The sequence below is a fragment of the Hypomesus nipponensis genome, chromosome 26 (assembly GCF_054491055.1).
Source record: "Hypomesus nipponensis isolate SF chromosome 26, ASM5449105v1, whole genome shotgun sequence".
Classification (NCBI taxonomy): domain Eukaryota; kingdom Metazoa; phylum Chordata; class Actinopteri; order Osmeriformes; family Osmeridae; genus Hypomesus; species Hypomesus nipponensis.
Genome location: NC_140386.1, coordinates 6,995,001 through 7,015,855, shown reverse-complemented (window position 1 = coordinate 7,015,855; position 20,855 = coordinate 6,995,001). Strand labels below are relative to the sequence as shown.

Sequence of the window (20,855 nt, the reverse complement as noted above, 5' to 3'; positions counted from 1 at the left end):
ACAATCATCTTTGCATGATTGTCACCAAATGGAAGGGTGCAGAAACCACAAACACGCTAACATCATTGAACCATTTATTTACAATGGACAGATTAGCCAGAGTGGGATAGCTATAGACAGACTCCTGGCATGATACGTCAGTTTAACAGTTGTGTTGTACCTTTTGAAAGAAATACCACCAGCTTAGACAAACAGATCCATATAACTCGACCCCCCAAAGGACAGGTTGTTTGGCAAACATGCAAATAAGTGGATGAGCCCCCACCCTGGTCGACCAGACTTGACCGCTGTGGTCAGGTTGTAGTGGTGCCGTTGGATAAACCCACGCGAGCCACTCACCATGTCGGTCTGTGTGAGGTCAAAGTTTAAACGAGGTGGACCATGTGGTCGTGGTCAAGGCTCAAACATGGAGGACCATGCGGTCGATCTGAGTGAGGTCAAAGTTCAAACATGGCTTTCTGATCATACTGACCCGTGTCCCTCGATAAGGAAAGTCTTTATAAAGTGAGTTCCTGCAGTAAGGCTCTCTTTTCTTGCTAATCCATCAGCACCGACATTGTCACCATATTGATACATTCAATTCGTAGAATTTAATTTCGATGAGAACAAGTTCCTTTCATTATTTATTAAACACAGGAATAGCAAATTTAATATCAGAAACTTTTTTTAACTCGTTTTGAGCGATTGCCCTCGACCCGCCAAAGTGCATCAGTGCAAATCAAATACGTTGTCTCTATGAGGGTGAGAGACCGTCTCTTACAGCTCAGCTTGCATTGCTTTTGCAACTCATTTATTTACATATGAATGGATAGGCCTTCTCCACCAGTCTGGGGAAGAACAAGTCCCTAGGACCTGCAGGAACCAGCACCACCTAGAACCAGGAGGCCCTAGAACCAGCAGATCCTAGAACCAGGCCACCCAGAAAGAAGAGGTCCAAACACCAGGCCACAAAGAACCAAGAGACCCAACAACCCAGGCCTCCTAGAACCAGAAAACATAAAACCAGGCGACCAAGAACGAGAGCACGCCTCGCAGCTAGAACAAGGCTCTCTCCAGGGGTGCAGTGAGGAGCCAGGTTCAGACAGCAGAATGCTAATGTAGTTAGGTGTCATGGCTGCCTGGAGGATGAAGGTGATACAGATGTCTGATGTCGTTTTCTTACATGGCCTGACTCAGCTTAGACCTTTTCTCCAAACCCCCTCAACATGCTGCCTCGCCGCACGGCCTTCTGGGTAATCTCTGATCTAATGCGACAGGACGGGTGTGAAGGGGCCACCCATCCCACTATGACTCGTCAGAGATCCCCTCAAGGCGGGGCGGAGAGAGAGAGAGAACGTTTCCAGCCCCCCCCCTCCTCAGCGATTGGCTGTCTGAGGTGGGGGGCGAGAGGTCGGAGGTCGCGGCCTAGGTGTAGAAGATGACCTCCGGGATCTGGCCGTCCTCCACGGAGGTGCCGTTGTTGTTCCCCGCTGCGTAGCAGAACGTGAAGCAGGTCTTGGTGCCGGTGGCGGGGGCCTCGTGGGTCACCTTCCTCATGCCCTTGGTCCCGTAGTGTGAGTCTGGGCCCTGGCCGGGGGAGACGGCACGTCGATGCATCAGATTAAATCATGAAACTGAGATTTCGCCTCGTTGATCAGTTCATTCAATCGGTTAAAAGGAATCAGCTCATGTGTGGAGGGTGGGACAGAGGCTCGGGTTAGAGGCTACAGTTTGAGGCTGAGGTACAGGCTATAGTTGGAGGCTAGGGTTAGAAGCTGAGGTAGAGCCTAGAATAGGGGCTGAGGTAGTGGCTTGGGTTAGAGGCTGAGGTGAAGGCTAGGGCAGAGGCTGTGGTAGAGGCTGAGGTACAGGCTAGGATAGACGCTAGGGTTAGAAGCTGAGGTGAAGGCTAGGGCAGAGGCTACAGTTAGAGGCTGAGGGGAGCGGCCTACCTTGAGCGTGGCGCAGGCAATGTAGTTGACGCTAGGCAGGATCTCCACAGGCTCCTTGAACATCACCCTGAAGGTGTTGGACGAGCCGTCACAGCTGAAGCCTGTGTCGTTCTGGCCCAGCACCGTGTTGCTGTCTGTGTGGATGACCTGCGCCGTCAGGGGTCAGGGGAGGACAGGAAGTGTGGGAGTGAGTGTGTGTGGCTGAGACGCGGTTACGTTTCACTCTGCCCGGTAAACCCAGCCCCACACTGACTCACCACCGAAACACTTAGAACTACGCACTTCTGATCCTTGTTGTTCCGCCGTACTTTCCCTGAGAGATATTTTGTACCTCGCTTTTGCTGAAAAGCTTCTACTGAGTGAATGCAGTGTCTGTGAGATGTGAAGTGTGCTGGGGCTGACCTGGATGTTGACCTGGTAGTCTGTGGGTCCATGTATCGACCCGTAAAGGCCGAAACCCACCACAAATATCCTGCGGTTGACCGAGAACCTGGGAAGACAAACACACGAGCCTCCTGCGGTAAACAACATGGACCTGCATGTCTCACCAGGTGTGTGTGTTTGAGTAGGTGTGTGTGTGTGTGTGTGTGTACATGAGTGTGTGTGAGTGTCTCACCGGATGCGGTCGCTTGTCCCGCTGTACCCCCAGCGACTCTCCACCTGGGCGAAGCGCGTGATGCTGCACTCCTTGCCCCGCAGGCAGCAGCGAGGCCGGTCGATGAACTCCACCTGGGGCTTGGGGTTCACCGTGAAGTGCAGGAACAGGCTGACCACCTCCCGGTCTGTCAGGATCCCCGTCTGGGCCGGCCCTGCGGCGGGACACCGCGGTGAAGCATGAGAGACAGAGAGAGAAAGAGACAGACAGAGAGAGAAAGAGACAGAGAGAGAGAGAAAGAGACAGAGAGAAAGAGATACAGACAGAGAGAGAAAGAGAGAGACAGAGACAGACAGAGAAAGAGAGAGACAGACAGAGAGAGAAAGAGACAGAGAGAAATACAGACAGAGAGAGAAAGAGAGAGACAAAGACAGAGAGAGAAAGAGAGAGACAGAGAGAGAAAGAGAGAGACAGACAGAGAGACAGAGAGAGAAAGAGAGAGACAGAGAGAGACAGCGAAAGAGAGAGACAGACAGAGAGAAAGAGAGAGAAAGAGAGAGACAGAGAGAAACAGAGACAGAGAGAGAAAGAGAGACAGACATAGAGACAGAGAGAGAAAGAGAGAGACAGAGAGAGAGTGAGCGAGCGAGCAAAAGAGCGAGAGAGAGCGAGAGAAAAAAGACATGTTGCAAATGGCCCAGGCTGGATTCGAAACACAGGTCACTGTGGTAAGGCCTAAGCCTACATGGTGCGTGCGCTAATCTGGTGAGCTACCATGGCGCCCCCAAAGCCATTCAACAATAACACTGTAGTTCCAGGGGCAGGTAATAGGGGTTAGTTAATAGTAGTAAGCCTTACTAATTATGAATAGCCTTCATAAGTTAAGTCTCATTAGCACGTGTTAATGTAAGTAAAGATCTAATAAGGTTAAGCCTTATTGCCTATTAACTAATGTGTATCTCATCATACAACAACACAAACCTTGACCCTTACTAGTATTATTATCATAACATATATCATTATTTTACACTTATATACTCGTCTTAACACACATTAGTGTTAAACACATAGATAACGAGGCCCTCTCAAGTGGCGTCTGGTCGCACCTGCGGCAAACTCCTCGATGGTCATGAGGGGGAAGCGGATGAGCGCCAGGGCCTTGCCCAGGACCTTGCGCTTGTTCTCGGGCGTGGGCTGGAACTGCTGCCTCTGGGCCTCGGCGTCCGCCCAGCGCACCGCCGCCCCAAACAGACGCACCTCCCGCACCCCAAGGGTGTCCCTCTCCAGCACGGCCACCAGGGTGTCTGCAGGGGACGGGGGGAGGAAGTGATGTCAGAGTGGATCGGTCGGAAACAGGATATGTAGAGAGGAAGAATTGATGATTGATCAGACAGACAGGCTGGACAGGCAGACAGACAGACAGACAAACAGACAGACAGGCAGGACAGGCAGACAGAGAGACAGACAGACAGAGAGAGAGAGAGAGAGAGAGAGAGAGAGAGAGAGAGAGACAGACAGACAGACAGACAGACAGGCAGGCAGGCTGGACAGACACAGAGAGACAGACACAGACAGAGAGACAGACAGACAGACAGACGTACCCAGGTCTATGTCGGTGAAGCCCTCTGCAGACAGGGCGTCCACAGTGTTCTTGTCAATGTTCTCCAGACAGAGGCTGGCCAGCTGGGGTTCATCAAACAGCCTGGCCTGCAACACAGCGACAACAACATCACGCAACGTCAGGCGTTCTGTGTGTGTGCGCGCGTGTGTCTGTGTGGTGTGTGAGTGTGTGTGTGTGCCTACTTGTGTGAGCAGCATAAAGGCGTTGTCTGCTCTTAGGTTTTTCTTCAGGAAGTCGACACAGTGGGCCTCCAGCGCCGGTACTGCGTACTTCTTAGCTGTGTACAGCGTTGTCATCACAGTCTCCGGGCCGATCTGGACCTCGTCTGAGTACAGGAACCTGGGACAGAACCATGACCACAATCAGAACCATGTTAGTATCTCAGTAAACACATCCGTCCTTCATTTAGGTGAATGCACACACACAAAAACACACAGAGAGAGACAAATCAGTAGTGAGTATGAGCATATGCAGATGTACCATACACACACACACACACACACACACACACTCCGCTGCAGGCATCGTCATCCACAAGGAGACTATGAACCATGACGCCATTATAATTCACAACAATCCCTCTCCCTTCGGTCAACCCTTCTACGGCCCCGGCCCGGTAAAAGCCCCAGAGGATAGACGAGGACGGCATGCGATTAAACGTCCTCTGTCAGGCTGAATTCCTCCCAAGGTAGACTGGCTTACTTGAGCAAGGCGAGGAAGGCAGCGGGCTCCACGTCAGGCAGTTCTATCTCGGTCGATGTGGTGGCCATGCCGCCATTGAACATGGCATCAAACACTGCGCTACCGACGGCAAGAGCAAATCTGAAACAAAAACAGAGCGAGCGGTGGAGTTCCGTTTGACGGTACAGTCACCCCGGCGGAATAATCTTTTTTATAGACAATCACAGTGATGCTCATGCGCACTATCGATCAGACTTGAAACATAAAATGTTGACCGTAGACTGGGGACTGTAGAGACAACTGTATGAAATAAACGTGTATAAGTCGTTGTGATAACTGTGCAATGTTTTTTACACCCAGCGAATGTTAACCTACTTTGAAATAAGATGACCTAGACTATCAGGTAGATCTAACAACGTACGTTTCTTTACTCAACAATATGCCCAATCCGCCCGTTAATAGTCACAGTAGGTTAGGCTATATCAGGAATCCTTACCTGTGCGCTGGTATCCGCTGTACTCCCATTCCCTTTCCTACCAGAAAATGCACGTCACTGAGAACCTCGTTGTTGAACAGAAACGCAAACCGTTCTTTTACGGTGTTTTTGGTGGCTTGCCAGTTGTACACCGGTTCCCGGTACACCAGCACTGCGGCGGACGAGGGGCTGTTTGGAAGCGTGGAGGAGACGGCAGACTCCGCAGGGGCTGCGGCAGAAGCTGTCATGTTCGTCGCTGTCGCAGACGCTCGCCCTGCGGATGTGGCTGGTCGCGCACCTTGTCCCGCTGTCTGTAGGGTAGTGTGCTGTCTGTTCGGAGAGCTCTCTACTCTCACCTCGGTGCTACCGCCGCGACCTGGGCCCGGTTGAGGGTTTGAGTGTCTCACCGTCCGCGGCGCTCCTTCGGAGGGACCCGCCGAGCCCTCGTTAGTTGCGGGCGTGGAATGGGCGTTGTTGCTTGGCTGAGCGTTGCCCAGTGGTCCGGGGCTGGAGAAATTGAGACATGGTGCCCTGCTGTTGTTTTCACCAGCCGCCATCTTGGATGGAGAGTACTGCAGGGTCTGCTGATGGGGTAAACAACCACAGCAGTGCATACCCGGCTATACAGGCGGAATGAGCCGAGCCTCACTGTAGCGGCACACGGATGAAGGGGTTTAATGTTAGATGGGGGAAATTAACACGCTGCTAACTGGCCTCAAATGGTATTTGTTTCGTGTGATAATAGTGATTGCGTCTAATATACAGGGTTTAATTATTATGCCATTTTACTTGAACAAGCGCGGTCTCTGCCTGGGCTTGAAATGCGGTCTATCTGATCCGATAGTCCATAGCCTATATGACATGCCATCAGAGTTCATAAAATATTACACACATACGGTTTGGGTAGCGAAGTGATACCATGTAAAACAACATTTTACAGTTGCTACATTGTAACCCTCCTTGGTTGAAGTTAGGCTACGTGCAGATCTTAAGGGAGGGGGAGGGGATGGTTAGTAGGCTACTAGTTATATACGTAGGCATTGCATCAACCAATCAGCAATTAGTAAGTACAGCTTCCTGAAGCTTGGTTGAGCTTCGCGAGGGTGAGTAGCTGTTAATAAAATGTAATCTTTTACGAATAGGTTAGGCTATATCTTTCATAATAATGACCGAAATTGCTATCGATGCAAAAAGTAAATGCATATATTAGTGTCCGTTTTAGTGTTTGCAGAGACAGCTCGCGGGAATATTCAACGTTTACTCCATTGTCCGCCTATGTAGCTAGCTAACACACTATGAATCTACATAACTAGCTCTTCTAGCTAAACAGCTAGATAGACAGATACGACACATAAGGATAAGTCAGATGGTCCGCTGTCCAATTAAGGGTACGTTTGGATTGTCCAGCGAGGTCATGTATTCAAGACCCAATAAAGTTTGTAATTACATTGAGTTGCACACTTGACTGTCAATTAACTGTTGGTTTGATAAGCTGTTGTTGTGTTTCAGGAGGTCGACAGAGCCGGGATCATAATATCACAATAATGGGAGGAGTGAAGCAAGAGCAGGGCGAGGGTTCCCACCCTCGAGGCCCTCACTCATCTGACACCCCGCACGAAGAGGCAAGACCCGGGAACGCACACTCGCATGCACGCTGCACGCACACATTTACACACGTACGCACAGAATCGGAACATCGAACTAAACCTTGATAGAACGCTAACCGATAACAGAACCCCTGATAGAACATGTAACAACAAATCTCTCAGAACGTCGGATAGAAAAGTTAGAGCAAAAACGTTAACGGAACATCTGACAGTGTTTCGTCTCCGTGCAGCCGGCCAAGAAGAGGGGCTGGCCCAAGGGGAAAAAGAGGAAGAAGGTTCTCCCCAACGGACCGAAGGCCCCAGTCACGGGGTACGTCCGGTTCCTGAACGCACGGCGCGAGCAGATCCGGGCCCAGCACCCAGACCTGCCCTTCCCAGAGATCACCAAGAGGCTGGGCGCCGAGTGGAGCCGCCTCAACCCCACCGACAAACAGGTACCTGCTAGAACACACATGAACCAGTTTAAACACACATGAACCAGTTTGAACACACAGGAACCAGCTAGAACACACAGGAACCAGCTAGAACACACATGAACCAGCTAGAACACACAGGAACCAGTTTGAACACACAGGAACCAGCTAGAACACACAGGAGCCATACAGAACACACATGAACCATTTGAAACCGTAATGAGTTAAAACCAGCGTGTGTGTGTGTGTGTGTGCGTGTGTGCGTGTGTGTGTGCGTGTGTGTGTGTGTGTGTGTGTGTGTGTGTGTGTGTGTGTGTGTGTGTGTGTGTGTGTGTGTGTGTGTGTGTGTGTGTGTGTGTGTGTGTGTCAGCGCTACCTGGACGAGGCGGAGCGTGAGAAGGTGCAGTACGCCAGAGAGCTGAAGGAGTACCAGCAGAGCGAGGCCTACCAGATCACCACCGCCAAGATCCAAGACAAGAAGGTCAAGAGAGGTGAGGCCTGCAGCACACACACACACACACAGGCATCCATATATTCTGTATATAGTCTGATGTGATTTCATTGGTGGTTTCCAGAGGAGTTCCCCTCAGTCATCATCAACGCCAACAGCTCTGGAGTGTCCAACAAGGTACCCGTCTGCTTCCTGTTGTTGTTACCTCTGGGTGGTTTGTATTGCTTTAGTCTTGTCATCCAGGTTTCTTCCATGTTTCTCAGGGAAGAGTTTTTAGGAGTGTTTCCGTCTTGTTCTTCTTTGAGGCGTTAGGTTGATTTACTGGGGCGCGTGTGTGTGTGTGGTCTCCTTCAGGGCTTGGAGATATCTCCCAGGTTTGATGTACCCATGTTCACTGAGGAGTTCCTGGACCAGAACAAAGGTGAGATCAGAGACCACTACTGACTACACGTGTGTGTGTGCGTGTGCGTGAGACAGCAGGAGGGAGGGGGCATAAGAGAGACAGAGACGATAAAGAGAGCGTGAGAGTAAGAGGAAGGGTGTGTGTGTGTGTGTGTGTGTGTGTGTGTGTGTGTGTGTGTGTGTGTGTGTGTGTGTGTGTGTGTGTGTGTGTGTGTGTGTGTGTGTGTGTGTGTGTGTGTGTGTGTGTGTGTGTGTGTGTGTGTGTGTGTGTGTGTGTGTGTGTGTGTGTAATAGGGATTGGGATTTTGTAAGGGCCACTGTCAGTTGTTAATCTCTCCCTCCTTTCCTGTCTGTCTCTCCCTTCTTCTCTCTCTCCTCCACTGTCTCCCTTCTCCTCCCCCTCAGCCCGGGAGGCGGAGCTACGACGTCTGAGGAAGGCCAACGTGGAGTTTGAGGAACAAAACGGCGTCCTGCAGAAGCACATCTCCGACATGTTTGCCGCCAAGGAGCGCCTGGAGGCGGAGCTAGGGCAGGACGAGCTCAGGACGCAGGCGCTGCAGCGCCACCTGCTGGTCATCAAACACACGCTGGTCAGCAGCCTCAGCTCCATAGCCCTGCCAGGTACACACACCCACACACACCCACACCCACACAGCCAGGTCTATCTATCTAGGTATGGTTTACCTTGTGAAGCTCGTTAAGCTGTCTGCGTCCCCTCCCCCAGGTACAGGAGAGACACCCTCGCTGGGGAATCTGGACTCCTATCTGAGTCGCCTCAGTGGGGCGCTAGAGAGCAGCCCTCACGAGCACCGCGCCCTACTCACCCAGCTGAGGGACGTGCTGGGCCATCTGGAAAAGTACGCATCCTTCTGTACATCTATCCATCCTTCCGTACATGTCCATCCATCCTTTCGGTGTCTTAACACTTCCTGTCTCGAACGCTTCACTTCCTGTCTCTAACCTTACGGTTCCTGTCGCTGACACTTCTTGTGTCTTCTCGTTCCCAGTGAGAAGCTGTGAGAAGGTTGCCCTGAAGGAGAGGTCAAAGTTGACGACCCTGACGATGACCCTCAGGATAACCCAGAGAGAACCAGACACTGTTTTTCCCGGTTCTACTCCAGTCTGTCGGAGAACTGCTCTGTGTGACAGAACCCTGGCTGTCCGTGGAGGAGTTTCTGATTGGTGGTGAGCGGTAGCTTGAGTGCTACACTGACCAATCATCTTTACAGTAACTGACCACAGCCCCTCTGGGTTTGTGTGAGAGATCCTTTCCTTGGAGCAGTGTGTGTTGGGGGTTGTTTCTGATATGTTCGTGTTCATTTTCAAAACAGGAATATGCATTTGATGGAGATGTTTTTGTAATGTTTGCGTTCATTAAAAGTGAATGGTGATTTGTCTGATGTCGTTGTTGCCAGAAAGTTCGAAGTCTGCTATGTCAAATACGGTTGGTTTCCGTCCCTGTCCTTGTCCCCCTATTCTCACTGCTTTCCTTCCCCTCCAATTGTCCTATCAATAAATAAAGCTGAAAAACGTCCCAAATAGATCTACATAACTGTCGTATCACAGTCGTCCACGAGAGGACGGTGGTTGTCCACGTTGTTTGCTAATCCCTATAACAGCCTACCATACACGCCCTAAACTATTAAAATTAAATAGTTAAAAATAATAACAAGCAGTGCAAGTTAGAATAAATCGAAACGTTCCAGAAAAGCTTATGTCAAAGTTTTGAAGTTAATTGATCCACTTCACCCTGTTCCATTAGTGTACTGTCGTGGCCGTAGTTGCTGGCCGCAATTAAGCTTCATAGTTATGTACAGTGCTGATTATGACAGGGCACCGACAGGTCATGGCCCTCGTGGAGAGCGAGGCTTCTCAATCAGGTGTTCATGAGCGTCGTGATTCCAATCCCCTCACCACGGTTCTGACGTCACTTTCGGTATCAGTCCACACAGATGTGATGCTGGAAAAACATGGCTGAGCGTCGGGAAGCGGAGAGCTGAAAAGACCCGGGGAATACCGACACACCGCAAGCCACACACGGCGTAAAACGGAGGAAGTGTGGAGGAACTAAACATTCCAACTCTAAAATTCCATGTTTACGTTTTTTACCGTTTTTTTACGGTTAATATTAACGGTGACATGTGGTAAGAGCCGCGGCGGAGATTTCTCCTCCATTCATTCATCCATCTACACACGGGCGGCGGACACCGAGGACCGCTCCCCAAGTAAGAAAAAGCCAGCCCGGTTGGAAGCCAGCAGGGAAACGTTCACCAAAGCCGCGTTTGAGAGATGTCATTGCTGTGTGTCGGAGGTAAGTGACGGGGATCGTGGACCACTAACTGAGAGCGGCTGACATCTAGGCGCGACTTGCAGATAAACACTGACTGATAACCCCACCGTTACCAGTTGCTTGCTTCCCTGCCTGAAGTCTCCCAGTATCCACCCTTTAAACTTCTAGTTGCTTCTACAATCTTATGATTTCATAATGGTATAAAGGCAGGCGTGACAGTCTTCAGAAGCGGCGAGCGCTTGTCTAAACGCATACATTGGTATTCTGCTTAACTCCCAGAGCTTTAGTTAAATGGCCGTATTGAGCGGTTTATTTATATAATGATATCGAATTCTCGCTTCTCAGAGGGTTTCTGAATGCCAAACTCTGTTTGTTACGTTTCAAGATGGTAAATGCGTGACAACCACGCGTGGAGCAGCTATTGATTAGGTCTCAATGGTTTGCCGAGTGGTTGTATGGACAGTTCTGTTGCGCGCTACACAACATTTAGTGTCTCCGCTCCCATGTTGTGTATTTGATACACGCACATGCGCACACACGCACTCACACAAATATAGTGTATGTGTATTTATGTGTGTTGGAGGAGGGGGTATTTGGCCTCTTTGTGGGTCACCATAGGCTGTGACATGTGAGGAGAGAACCTGCTATAAACTGGCAGTGCATGTGTTTGTCTGTGTGTTCAGCAGTGGACTGGCCAGCTGTCAGGATTGAGACAGGTCCCTCCAGTGGTCCCTCGACCAACCGGAGCTCTGTTGGCATAGCAACGCCCCAGTCACCGGGCCGCTGGCGTTTTTAACTTCCTCTTCCTCCTCAGTACAAAACAAACCTGAAGCAAAGACATGAAATACTCGACAAAATCCTACTGCAAAAAAAACTACAACACCCATCAAAAGCTACTCCAAACACCCAACAAATCCTATCGCTATACTTGTCACAGTTCCACAGTCCTGTAGTTCTGTGTATGGCCGCTGCGTTCTCTCTCGTTATCTCCTTATCTCGCCATGCATTATTCAGGCCTCTCATTGTTTCAGCGCCTCATTATTCCCGTTCATTGTGCGGTTCCTGCCTCCCGCGCCGGGCCCAGCCGGCCTCCGACGGCCACATGCTCAGATCAAACACTTCCTGGACAAATGGAGACCCTGCGAGAAACAGTCAGGCAACCAGTCAGCTGTTTAGATGGAGTGGAGTGGGGTGGGGAGAGAGGCGGGGAGACAGACAGAGAGAGAGGGAGGAAGAGACGCAGAGAGAGGAGGAGTGTGGGGGAGAGTGGCGGTGGGAGAGAATGACAGTTGGGGAGAGGGGAAGTGGATGAGGCCGGGGGAAGGGGCCTCATCCAGACCCGGGCCTCACCCGGTGCCATGACTCTGCTCTTCCATCTGCTCTCTCACTAACAAGTTAACACATGATTACTCCGTTAAGGCTGGATGTAATTGGAAGTGGCGGTATTACGCAACATTGACCTCCATTGTGTAGTTTCATCACGATTGGGTTCTAATCAACAGTGATATCCCCTCGTGTCCCTGGAGAACAGAGGCTGGCGTCGAAGACAGGAAAACTCCAGAGACACACCGTCAACTAACAGCGCTTGTAGTTGAATTCTAGAACTCCCTCCTATGTTTCCTTCCTTCTAGAACTCTAGAACTTCAGAACTCCGCGCCCCCCCCCCTCCCTGCCTGTGCAGCCGAGCGTGTTCAGTGCTGTGCCTGGGAGCAGTGAGAACCCCCCTCTACACTGTCACGCTGACGAGGATATTTATAGTGTTGGGGATGCTGAGCAGCTCAACCCGCGCTCCGCTGCACACCAAGAGAGGGAGGGAGAGCAAGAAAGAAAGAGAGAGAGGGCGAGAGAGCACTCGTGCACACTCGCCACATGGCAGGAAGAGAGTGTGGGAGGGAGGGAGTGTGACAGGGGGAGGGATGCCAAGCTGTGAAGCAGGCTTACAGACAGACAGATAGGAGCGAGGGAGGGAGAGGGGAAGTGTTGGAGAGCGACAGGAAGAAAGGGCTGGCAGGTTGGGAAGACAAGAAGGCAGAGAGAGAGAGAGAGCAGAGTAAGAGGGGGAATTGACAAATAGACAGATATAGGAGGGGGCAGAGCAGACACAGCTGGGATGCCACTGTACGCTGTCTCCTCCTCTCCCCTTAATTCCTGTCATCCCTCCTCTCCTCCCTTGCCTTGCCTGCCATTTCCTCTGCCCTCCTCTCATCCCTCTCTTTTTCCTCCTCCTCTCATTCCTATCCTCTTTTCTCTTCGCCTCTCCTGTCCTCTCCTCTCCATCAAAACAGGAAATGACAGGTGACCTGTAAGGGAGCAGCTTCCTCTCCAGGCTCCTGACGACTGGTTTGATTTGGTTCGCAGATTGACGTAAACACGTTCCTCAGGGCTTGTGACTATTTATAGCCTCCTCCCCTTGTCTCCTCCCCCCTCCTCTCCTGTCTGTGATGGGTGAGATATCACAAAAATGCAGTAAGACTGTAACGATTCCAATAGCATTCACCACAACACAGGTAAAATGTGGTTGAGATGGCGTGGAGGTACAGTATATTGCTAGCCTGCTAACGCTAAAGCCCTCCTGTTCTGTGGGTCTCCACAGCTCCAGGCAGAGGGCTGCAGACTCTAGCTAGTCTCCCCTGGATGGAGAGCTGGTCTGTGGGTCACCAGAGCTGTAGACCCCATTCCCTGGTCCTCCAAGAACGCCCTGCCCCCCCCCCCCCCCCCCCCCCGTCTGTTACTCTCTTTGGTCTCAGCTGCACCTGTAAGATAAAAGAGGCCAGGCCTGTGAATATGAATGTCTTCCAGAGACTATGGTGTGTGCGTGCCCGCGTGTGTGCCTGTGGGTGCCTGTGTGTGTGTGTGTGTGTTATGTCCGTGTGTGTGTGTGTGTGTGTGAGGCTGGTGAGGGGTTAGTGCATTATAAATGAGCCCGTTGACGTCAGAGATGTTAAAAAGTCACTCAGTTCCCGGAGGAGACGAGAGGACAGGGGAGGGGAGGAGATGGGTGATGGGGGAGGGGAGGAGATGGGAGATGGGAGATAGGGGAGGGGAGGAGATGGGTGATGGGGGAGGGGAGGAGATGGGAGATAGGGGAGGGGAGGAGATGGGAGGGGAGGAGATGGGTGATGGGGGAGGGGAGGAGATGGGAGAGGAAAGGAGGGGGGAGGAGGGGAGGGGAGGAGATTGGATCAGAAGAGGAGATGAAAGGAGAGGACCATCACTTTGTCAAACCTGCTGCTATGGTGCTAGACAAAATCACCAGTCACCCTTTCATCCATCCATACACACACACACAGACAGGCACACATACACGGGGACACACAGACACACACAGAAGAGAGACATCCTACTGCAGAGTGACTCAGAACCTGACATCTGTGTGTGAATGCTATCCTTGATATTGAGATCCTGGCATTCAAACACGCACACATGATCCAGACACACACACACACACACAAACGACTCAGTCCCACACACATGGTACAGACACACATACAATCCAGTCAAACACACTCACACACTCCAGACACCACCGGTTAGGAGTGTTAAACTATGCAATTATGGATATTGGGTGTTTTATAACATGTATCCTAACCACTTCTCTCTCTCTCTCTCTCTCTCTCTCTCTCTCTCTCTCTCTCTCTCTCTCTCTTGTCTGTTGTAGTGAAGAAAGCTAAGCTGGATGGACCTCAAGGTGAGTTTTCTCTTTCTGACTGTCTCACTTTAGAGAATAACTACATGCCCCAATTGTAACTTCTGCCTGCCCTTTCCAATTTCCCAAAAATACTTTCTGGTGAAAGGTTGTGAGTTGGGGATTTTTCACAGATATATGATTTTTGGGACTTCCTCAAACACTTGAAGTGATACATGATACTCATTAGCTGTGATACTCTACACTTTAAAGAAACGTTTTAATAAATGTGTCAGTTCAAATCCAGGATTGATGAGTTTAGCTGTGCATGGGTATGAATGATGGTGATTTATCTGAACTGAGAGGTTCTTATGTTCAACGATTGTTGATATTACATATCTATATATTGAACACAGGGATTTTTTATCAATGACATGTTTGGGTATTAAGTTGCTCTTTGAGACTTCAGATGTGAACCTTGGTGTTTTTCTCCTGCTTCCACAGAGAAGTTTAACACCTACGTAACGCTGAAGGTGCAGAATGTGAAAAGCACAACAATCGCTGTCAGAGGCAGCCAACCATGCTGGGAGCAAGACTTCATGTTGTGAGTCCATTCCTCTCTTCTCTCTTTATCACCTCTCCTCTTGCACTCGTCTCCTCCATTCCTTTCCGCTCTTTCACTCTGTTCCTCCTCTTTTCTCTTTCTCCCCTCCCGTCCCCTCCCCTCCTCCGCCTCCGCCTCCGGTCTGAGTCAGGATGTAAGACGGAAGTGATGTCAGCAGGATATGATTTCAGCACAAAGTTGAAATGAGATGTTATCAGTTTAAGTCTAAATCTGCTAAACCTCCTTCGAAAGGGGATAGCTCTACACTCTGCTCTTGTCTCTCCCTCTCTCTTCCTTTCTTTTCATCCCTCTCTCTCCCTGTCTCTCTCCCTGTCTCTCTCCCTGTCTCTCTCTCTCCCTGTCTCTCTCCCTGTCTCTCTCCCTCTCTCCCTGTCTCTCTCTTCTCTCCTCCTGGACAGCAGCATCAGCTGGCTGCTAAATTATTCCCTCAACTCTCCGCGGGAGGGAGGGAGGGAGGGAGGATCTGTTTTCCTATCAGAGATGATGCTGATGCTATTATTAGTTTTATATTCCCAGGTATATTATATTATTATATTCCCACTCCCATCATCCAGTCCAATCAGAATGATTCATGTTGTTGTTCTTGTGCAGGCTAGCTCCAGACCAGCTTGTGTGGTCAGATGGTGACCTCTATCTTTCTGTTTGATCTCTCCCCCCCCCCCTCCCTCCCACCACCAGTGAGATCAGCAGGCTGGACCTGGGGCTGACAGTGGAGGTGTGGAACAAGGGGCTGATATGGGACACCATGGTGGGCACCCTCTGGGTCCCTCTGCACAGCATCAGACAGTCCAACGAGGTACTCGTCACTCTACTGCTCTGGTCTGGTCTGGACTAGGCTGGTCTGGTCTAGACTTGTGTAGGCTGGGCTGGCCTAGACTACTCATCTAGTGTAGTCTGGTCTGGTGTAGACAGGCCTGGTCTGGCCTGGCCTACTAACACTATTTGTAAGTGGCCTCGTATCTGGATGAGGGCGTCTGCTAAATGAAGACAATTTATGGTGTCCCCCCCCCCCCCATCTTCCCCATCCCAGGAGGGGCCAGGTCAGTGGCTGACCCTGGACTCTCAGGTCATCATGGCGGAAAATGAGATCTGTGGCACCAAAGACCCCACTTTCCACCGAGTGCTGCTGGACACGCGCTTCGAGCTGCCGCTAGGTGTGTGTGTGTGTGTGTGTGTGGAGAGAAAGTGTGTATGTTTAGAGTGTGTGTGACCTGTCTGACCCTCTCCACATTTCCCAGACATCCCGGAGGAAGAGGCTAGGTACTGGGCCAAGAAACTGGAGCAGCTCAACGCCATGAGAGACCAGGATGTAAGGCATCCATCCATCCTCTCCCCTCTTCCCCTCTCCTCTCTCCTCTCCTTGTATCAGTCAATGTTGGGAAACCAAGTGTAGTAATATTGTTGTTGTTGTTGTGCCAGTATGGTTACCAGGAGCAGCAGGAGAGACCACTGCCAATACCCGCCACACAATGCTGTAAGTGTTCCCATTAATACATGCATCTAGTTCTCATCAATACGTGCATCTACTCCTCCCTTCTTCTCCTCCTCCCTCTTCCTCCTCCCTCTTCTCTTACCCTTCTTCCTCCAGTCTCATATCCTCCCCTCCTCCTCCCTCTCCTCTCCTCCCTTCCTCCCCCTTGTCCACCTAGGTAGGAAATGAGAAAGGGAGAGACGGAAAATGCTGACAAATGGTCCTAGCTGACAGGCAGGACTGAGAGAGGGTGATGGATGGGTGTGTGCTGCCAGACTGTGTGTGTGTGTTCTTTGGTGATTTATGGGGCGTCTGGTAGCTTTGTGAGTGAGAGTTGTAGCAGACAGAGCTATACATACACAGACACACACACACACACAAGCAGGCCACTAGGTCAGCCATCCTTCTGCTCCTCTCTGCTCCTACTTTGTTTTTATCCCTCCCTTCCTGCATCCCCTCCCTCCCTCCCTCCCTCCCTCCCTCCCTCCCTCCCTCCCTCCCTCCCTCCCTCCCTCCCTCCCTCCCTCCCTCCCTCCCTCCCTCCCTCCCTCCCTCCCTCCCTCCCTCCCTCCCTCCCTCCCTCCCTCCCTCCCTCCCTCCCTCCCTCCCTCCCTCCCTCCCTCCCTCCCTCCCTCCCTCCCTCCCTCCCTGCATCCCCTCCCCCCAGACCTTATGTCTTCCTATGTGTCCTTGCAGGTAACTGGAGCTTGTGGGGAGACCAGAGTGAGTATCATCCTCACCATCTTTTCCTGCTTGGGTCTGGTCTGGTCATGACTAACCTGGTCTGGTCTAGACTGGTCTGGTCTGAGAGCTCTGCCTAATCTCCATCAAAACCACTTCAGTTTAAACCGAATCCAATCACATTACATTTTTTTATGTTTGTAAAAGTAATGTCTCAGAGGGCTGGACACAGATGTCTATAGATCAGCACCTGTAACCAACCTAAACCAATCAACCAACCATTAACAAGCCAATTCAATTAACAAGCAGTATTATGAAATAACTGACCACACAATCCCCAGCCAAAACAAATTAAGTGTCACATCTCAACCGACCAATGAAGCGCAGGATCCCCTCCCTGTCAGCCAATCGTGTGTGTCCCTGTGCAGACGAGGACCCGGACAGTGCGGTGGACGACAGGGACAGCGACTATCGTAGTGAGACGAGCGCCAGCATGCCCCCCCCCTTCTACACCACCTCCCAACCCAACGCCTCCGCACACCAGTATCCAATCAGAGGCTCCCAATTCAACGGCCCATACGACGAGGACTTTGGAAACGAGCTGGATTACGACCAGAGAGCCATGAGGTACACACACATGTACACACACACGCACACACACATGCATACACATACATATGACCACATTCTAAAGAAACGTACACACACGCAGCCATGACACCAAATGACTGAGTAAACTGTCTACTATTGCGCCAGCACTGGTCTGTTTACCTGTGCTTGTCTCTCTAGCCAGAAGGAGCAAACAGCCGTCTCTGGCGAGTGTGTGTGTGTGTGTGTTGTTGTTCTCTCCGGTTCCCATGGAAACCCTCCAGGGAATGGCCTCAGCATACAATCCGGGAAGAACCCCTTGCTCCTGTATGGCCCTCTGTGTGTGTGCGAGCGCATGTGTGTGTGATTGCACACGCATGTGTGAGTGTACAAAAACAGAAGTGTTTTTGGATGTGTGCAAAGGTTTTGGTTCCAAAGGTGCAAAACCACCCAAACGCTTGTCTATCATGGTGAGGGGGAGAGGTATAGCTGCATAAAGACCCCAGCCCCTCCCCCCACCACCACCCTCCTCACCCCCCACCCCTCCCAAACAGACTGCGTTGTTCTAGCCCATCCAAGTTGATGGCTAAGCAAAGCTTCCTCTGTACCTGAAGAGAAAGGTTCTTTAACTGTTCTCTGGTTCCACCTGTTGGAGAACCCCCTTATCCTGGTAGAGACTACCATTATTAAATTTATCTAGAAAGATTTTCCTTTGAGGTTCCAAAGGGTTCTCCAGAGCAGGAACAATTAAAGAACCCGTTTGGGCATCCTCAGGTTCCTTCCAGAACCTTCTCTCTAAGAGTGTTCCTCTCCCTGTGCTGTGGTTCTGAGATGATGGGTCTTCATGTAGAACCTGGATCAGACTAGAGGTTCTATTGGGTTCTGCTGTCTTTGAAAGCCTTGGACTGTGGATTCTACTGATACACCTCTCCTCCCTCCCTCCCTCCCACTCCCCTCCATACCTCTCCTTCTACTCCCCTTCCACCTCCTTCTCATCCTCCTCTCCTCTGGTCTTCCCGCCTCTCTTACATCTCCTCCCCTCTTCCTCTCCTCTTCCTCCTCTCTTCCTCTTCTCTTCCTCCTCCTCCTCTCTGCTATTCCCCCCCCCCTCCTCCTCCTCCTCTTCCTCCTCCTCCTCTTCCTCCTCTCTTCCTTTTCCTCCTCCTCTTCATCCTCTCTTCCTCCTCCTCTTCTTCCTCTCTTCCTTTTCCTCCTCCTCTTCATCCTCTCTTCCTCCTCCTCTTCCTCCTCCTCCTCTTCCTCCTCCTCTTCCCCCTCCTCCTCCTCTCCACCAGACGGTATGATAGCATAGACTCCGCCACCAACGATCAGAGTGATCTGGACTCTGGTTCGAGCCGTCCCACCAGCCGCCAGTTCTCCTTAGACAGTAGGCTCTCTCTCTCTGATAGGTGGGTCTGTGCACCTCCTCTTCCTCCTCCCGCTCGTCGGCCATCTTGTCCTGGTGCCGCTGTGACGTCAGTACTGGCCTTGTCCCGTTCTCCTCGCTCGCCCGCTCGCTGTGCTTGCATGGATGTTATCCGGTGGTCCTCCTATCTCTACTCGTTTCTCTGCTTCTCTCCCTCTCACTATCTGGTGTGTGTTTTTTGTTGATATTGTTGATACTGTGACCCCCCCCACCCCCCAGCCCTCAGGCCCCCCTCCCTTGCTGGCCTCCTGGAACCGTTGTCACGCCAGCAGTTGCCCCCCCCCCCCCCCCCCTACACACACACACACCTCTCCAGTGGGTGTTGTAACACTGTTGTGACTTCCTCGGTCTGTGAGTTAATGTGAGGCGAGCTCTGTGCGTGCGTGACAGTGACAGTGACAGCTTGTTATTGCCCTCTCCCGTGTTTGTGTGTGTGAGTGTGTGGTGCGGTGTGGAGGGCTGGATGCAGCGTGGCACTGACAGCCTGTTATTGCCCTCTCCCGTGTGTGTGGCAGTGGGAAGAGTTTCTTGTCTTTCTGCCTGTCTCTAACATGGTGATTATGCAGGCAGCAAGCAAGCTGCAAGCAGACAGACAGACAGACAGACAGACAGACAGGCAGGCAGACAGACAGACAGACAGGCCGGCAGGCAGACAGACAGACAGGCCGGCAGGCAGAGAGACATGCAGAGAGATAGGCAGACACAGACAGAAAGGCAGAGAGACAAGCAGAGACAGGTAGAGAAAGGAAAGAGGGAGAGAGGGATGGGCAGAGAGAGTGGAGGGGGGGACTGAGGGGAATAGAGAGTGTCAAGGGACATCATTTGTAAATGCTTGCATCATGATTGTGTCTAGAGGTTAGGGCGTTTATGTGTGTGTATCGTGTGTGTGTGTGTGTGTTGGTCTTATTCTCTTTGATAATCTGATACATGCCACAGGACTCCCTGATTGGTCAAGAGTCTCTCCTGCTGCTCTGACTGGCTGACTGTGTTCCTTACTGGTCAATCCTCTCTGACTCATATCATCCCTTTAGAAAACTAACCCTCAGATAACATGTCTTTAAATTGTATCTGTGTGTGTGTGTGTGTGTGTACGTCTGTGTCATCTGCCTGTGTGTGCCTACGTGTGTGCACACTGTGTATGTGTGTGTGTGTGTGCTCTCTTGTGCGTGTGTGCGTGTGTGTAGCCCCACAGGCAGCAGTCGCTACGCGTCCTCAGGGGAGCTGAGTCGGGGCAGCTCCCAGCTGAGCGGTGCGTTTGGTCCGGACGACGGGGACAGCCTACGGGGGTCGGAGTTCTACGAGGAGAACGACTCGTACCACTCCTGCCACTCGTCTGTCAGTTATGGGAAGGGTTCGCCCAGCTGGGACCCCGAGGATGAGGGCCAGGCGGTGTACAGCGACGAGGGGGGGTACGTGAAAGACGGTGGGGAGGAGGGGGCCATATACGAGGGGGAGACGGCAGTGTATGGGGGGGAGGTGGGGGTGGTGGGGGAGGTGGGGGTGGTGGGGGAGGTGGGGGAGGAGGTGTACCGCTACGAGGATGAAGAGGGGATGCCGTACGAGGAGGATGAAGACCTCTACCCTCTGGAGGGTGCCCTGAGCGAAGACCAGGAGGCCCCCTACACCCCGACCCCCACTACGGCTCTTGCTCCGTCCGAGGGCGCCTCCGTGCGACCCCCGTTTGAGAAACAAGCGTCCCTTCACCAGCGGGTTCCTCCCCAGTCCCAAGCCCAGGACCAGCTCCCCTCCCTGGACACAACCAGCCAGGAGCAGCCCCCCCAGACCACAGCCCCCACCATGCCCATCTTCACCCCCAAACAGCCCCCCCTCGCCATCCCCCAGGACCAGGAGCCTGTCCCTGACGCCCTGTCCCCCCTGGATGAAATCCTACCTGTAGAAGAGGAGGTTCCGGTCGTAGAGAGCCCCCCCACGGCCCCCCCAGAGAAGGCAGAGGAGCCCCCCTTCCACAGGTG

At 51.8% G+C, this 20,855-nt stretch overlaps 3 protein-coding genes across 8 annotated transcripts in view; 2 read left to right on the top strand and 1 right to left on the bottom strand.

Moving 5' to 3' along the window:
• Positions 1 to 61: 61 nt before the first annotated feature.
• On the bottom strand, positions 62 to 5,918 carry btbd2a (BTB (POZ) domain containing 2a). Of its 2 annotated transcripts, XM_084692977.1 has the most exons (9): positions 5,325 to 5,918; positions 4,850 to 4,969; positions 4,330 to 4,486; positions 4,128 to 4,233; positions 3,633 to 3,830; positions 2,548 to 2,740; positions 2,334 to 2,421; positions 1,932 to 2,078; positions 62 to 1,566 (listed from the first exon to the last, which is right to left on the bottom strand). In XM_084692977.1, exons 1-9 carry the CDS (start codon positions 5,915 to 5,917, stop codon positions 1,405 to 1,407), a joined length of 1,764 nt encoding a protein of 587 aa, XP_084549103.1. In that variant the 5' UTR covers position 5,918; the 3' UTR covers positions 62 to 1,404. The 2 variants fall into 2 exon arrangements, with proteins under 2 accessions (XP_084549103.1, XP_084549102.1); XM_084692976.1 differs by having other exon boundaries at positions 4,128 to 4,486.
• On the top strand, positions 5,663 to 9,715 carry hmg20b (high mobility group 20B). Of its 5 annotated transcripts, none has more exons than XM_084692981.1 (9): positions 5,663 to 5,895; positions 6,813 to 6,925; positions 7,123 to 7,344; positions 7,694 to 7,814; positions 7,899 to 7,951; positions 8,129 to 8,195; positions 8,582 to 8,797; positions 8,901 to 9,033; positions 9,184 to 9,715. In XM_084692981.1, exons 2-9 carry the CDS (start codon positions 6,848 to 6,850, stop codon positions 9,194 to 9,196), a joined length of 903 nt encoding a protein of 300 aa, XP_084549107.1. In that variant the 5' UTR covers positions 5,663 to 5,895; positions 6,813 to 6,847; the 3' UTR covers positions 9,197 to 9,715. The 5 variants fall into 5 exon arrangements, with proteins under 5 accessions (XP_084549107.1, XP_084549106.1, XP_084549108.1 ...); XM_084692980.1 differs by lacking the exon at positions 5,663 to 5,895 and adding an exon at positions 6,340 to 6,406; XM_084692982.1 differs by lacking the exon at positions 5,663 to 5,895 and adding an exon at positions 6,341 to 6,406 and having other exon boundaries at positions 7,141 to 7,344.
• A 451-nt stretch (positions 9,716 to 10,166) lies between these two features.
• unc13a (unc-13 homolog A (C. elegans)) overlaps positions 10,167 to 20,855 on the top strand; it is a 31,256-nt gene continuing 20,567 nt past the window's right edge. Inside the window, exons 1-11 of the mRNA XM_084692874.1 lie at positions 10,167 to 10,487; positions 14,125 to 14,154; positions 14,596 to 14,695; positions 15,395 to 15,512; positions 15,747 to 15,870; positions 15,955 to 16,025; positions 16,136 to 16,190; positions 16,884 to 16,910; positions 17,297 to 17,495; positions 20,067 to 20,364; positions 20,407 to 20,852. Coding sequence (XP_084549000.1) covers positions 10,466 to 10,487; positions 14,125 to 14,154; positions 14,596 to 14,695; positions 15,395 to 15,512; positions 15,747 to 15,870; positions 15,955 to 16,025; positions 16,136 to 16,190; positions 16,884 to 16,910; positions 17,297 to 17,495; positions 20,067 to 20,364; positions 20,407 to 20,852 — 1,490 coding nt within the window. The 5' untranslated portion in view covers positions 10,167 to 10,465. The remainder of the gene's footprint in view (positions 10,488 to 14,124; positions 14,155 to 14,595; positions 14,696 to 15,394; positions 15,513 to 15,746; positions 15,871 to 15,954; positions 16,026 to 16,135; positions 16,191 to 16,883; positions 16,911 to 17,296; positions 17,496 to 20,066; positions 20,365 to 20,406; positions 20,853 to 20,855) is intronic.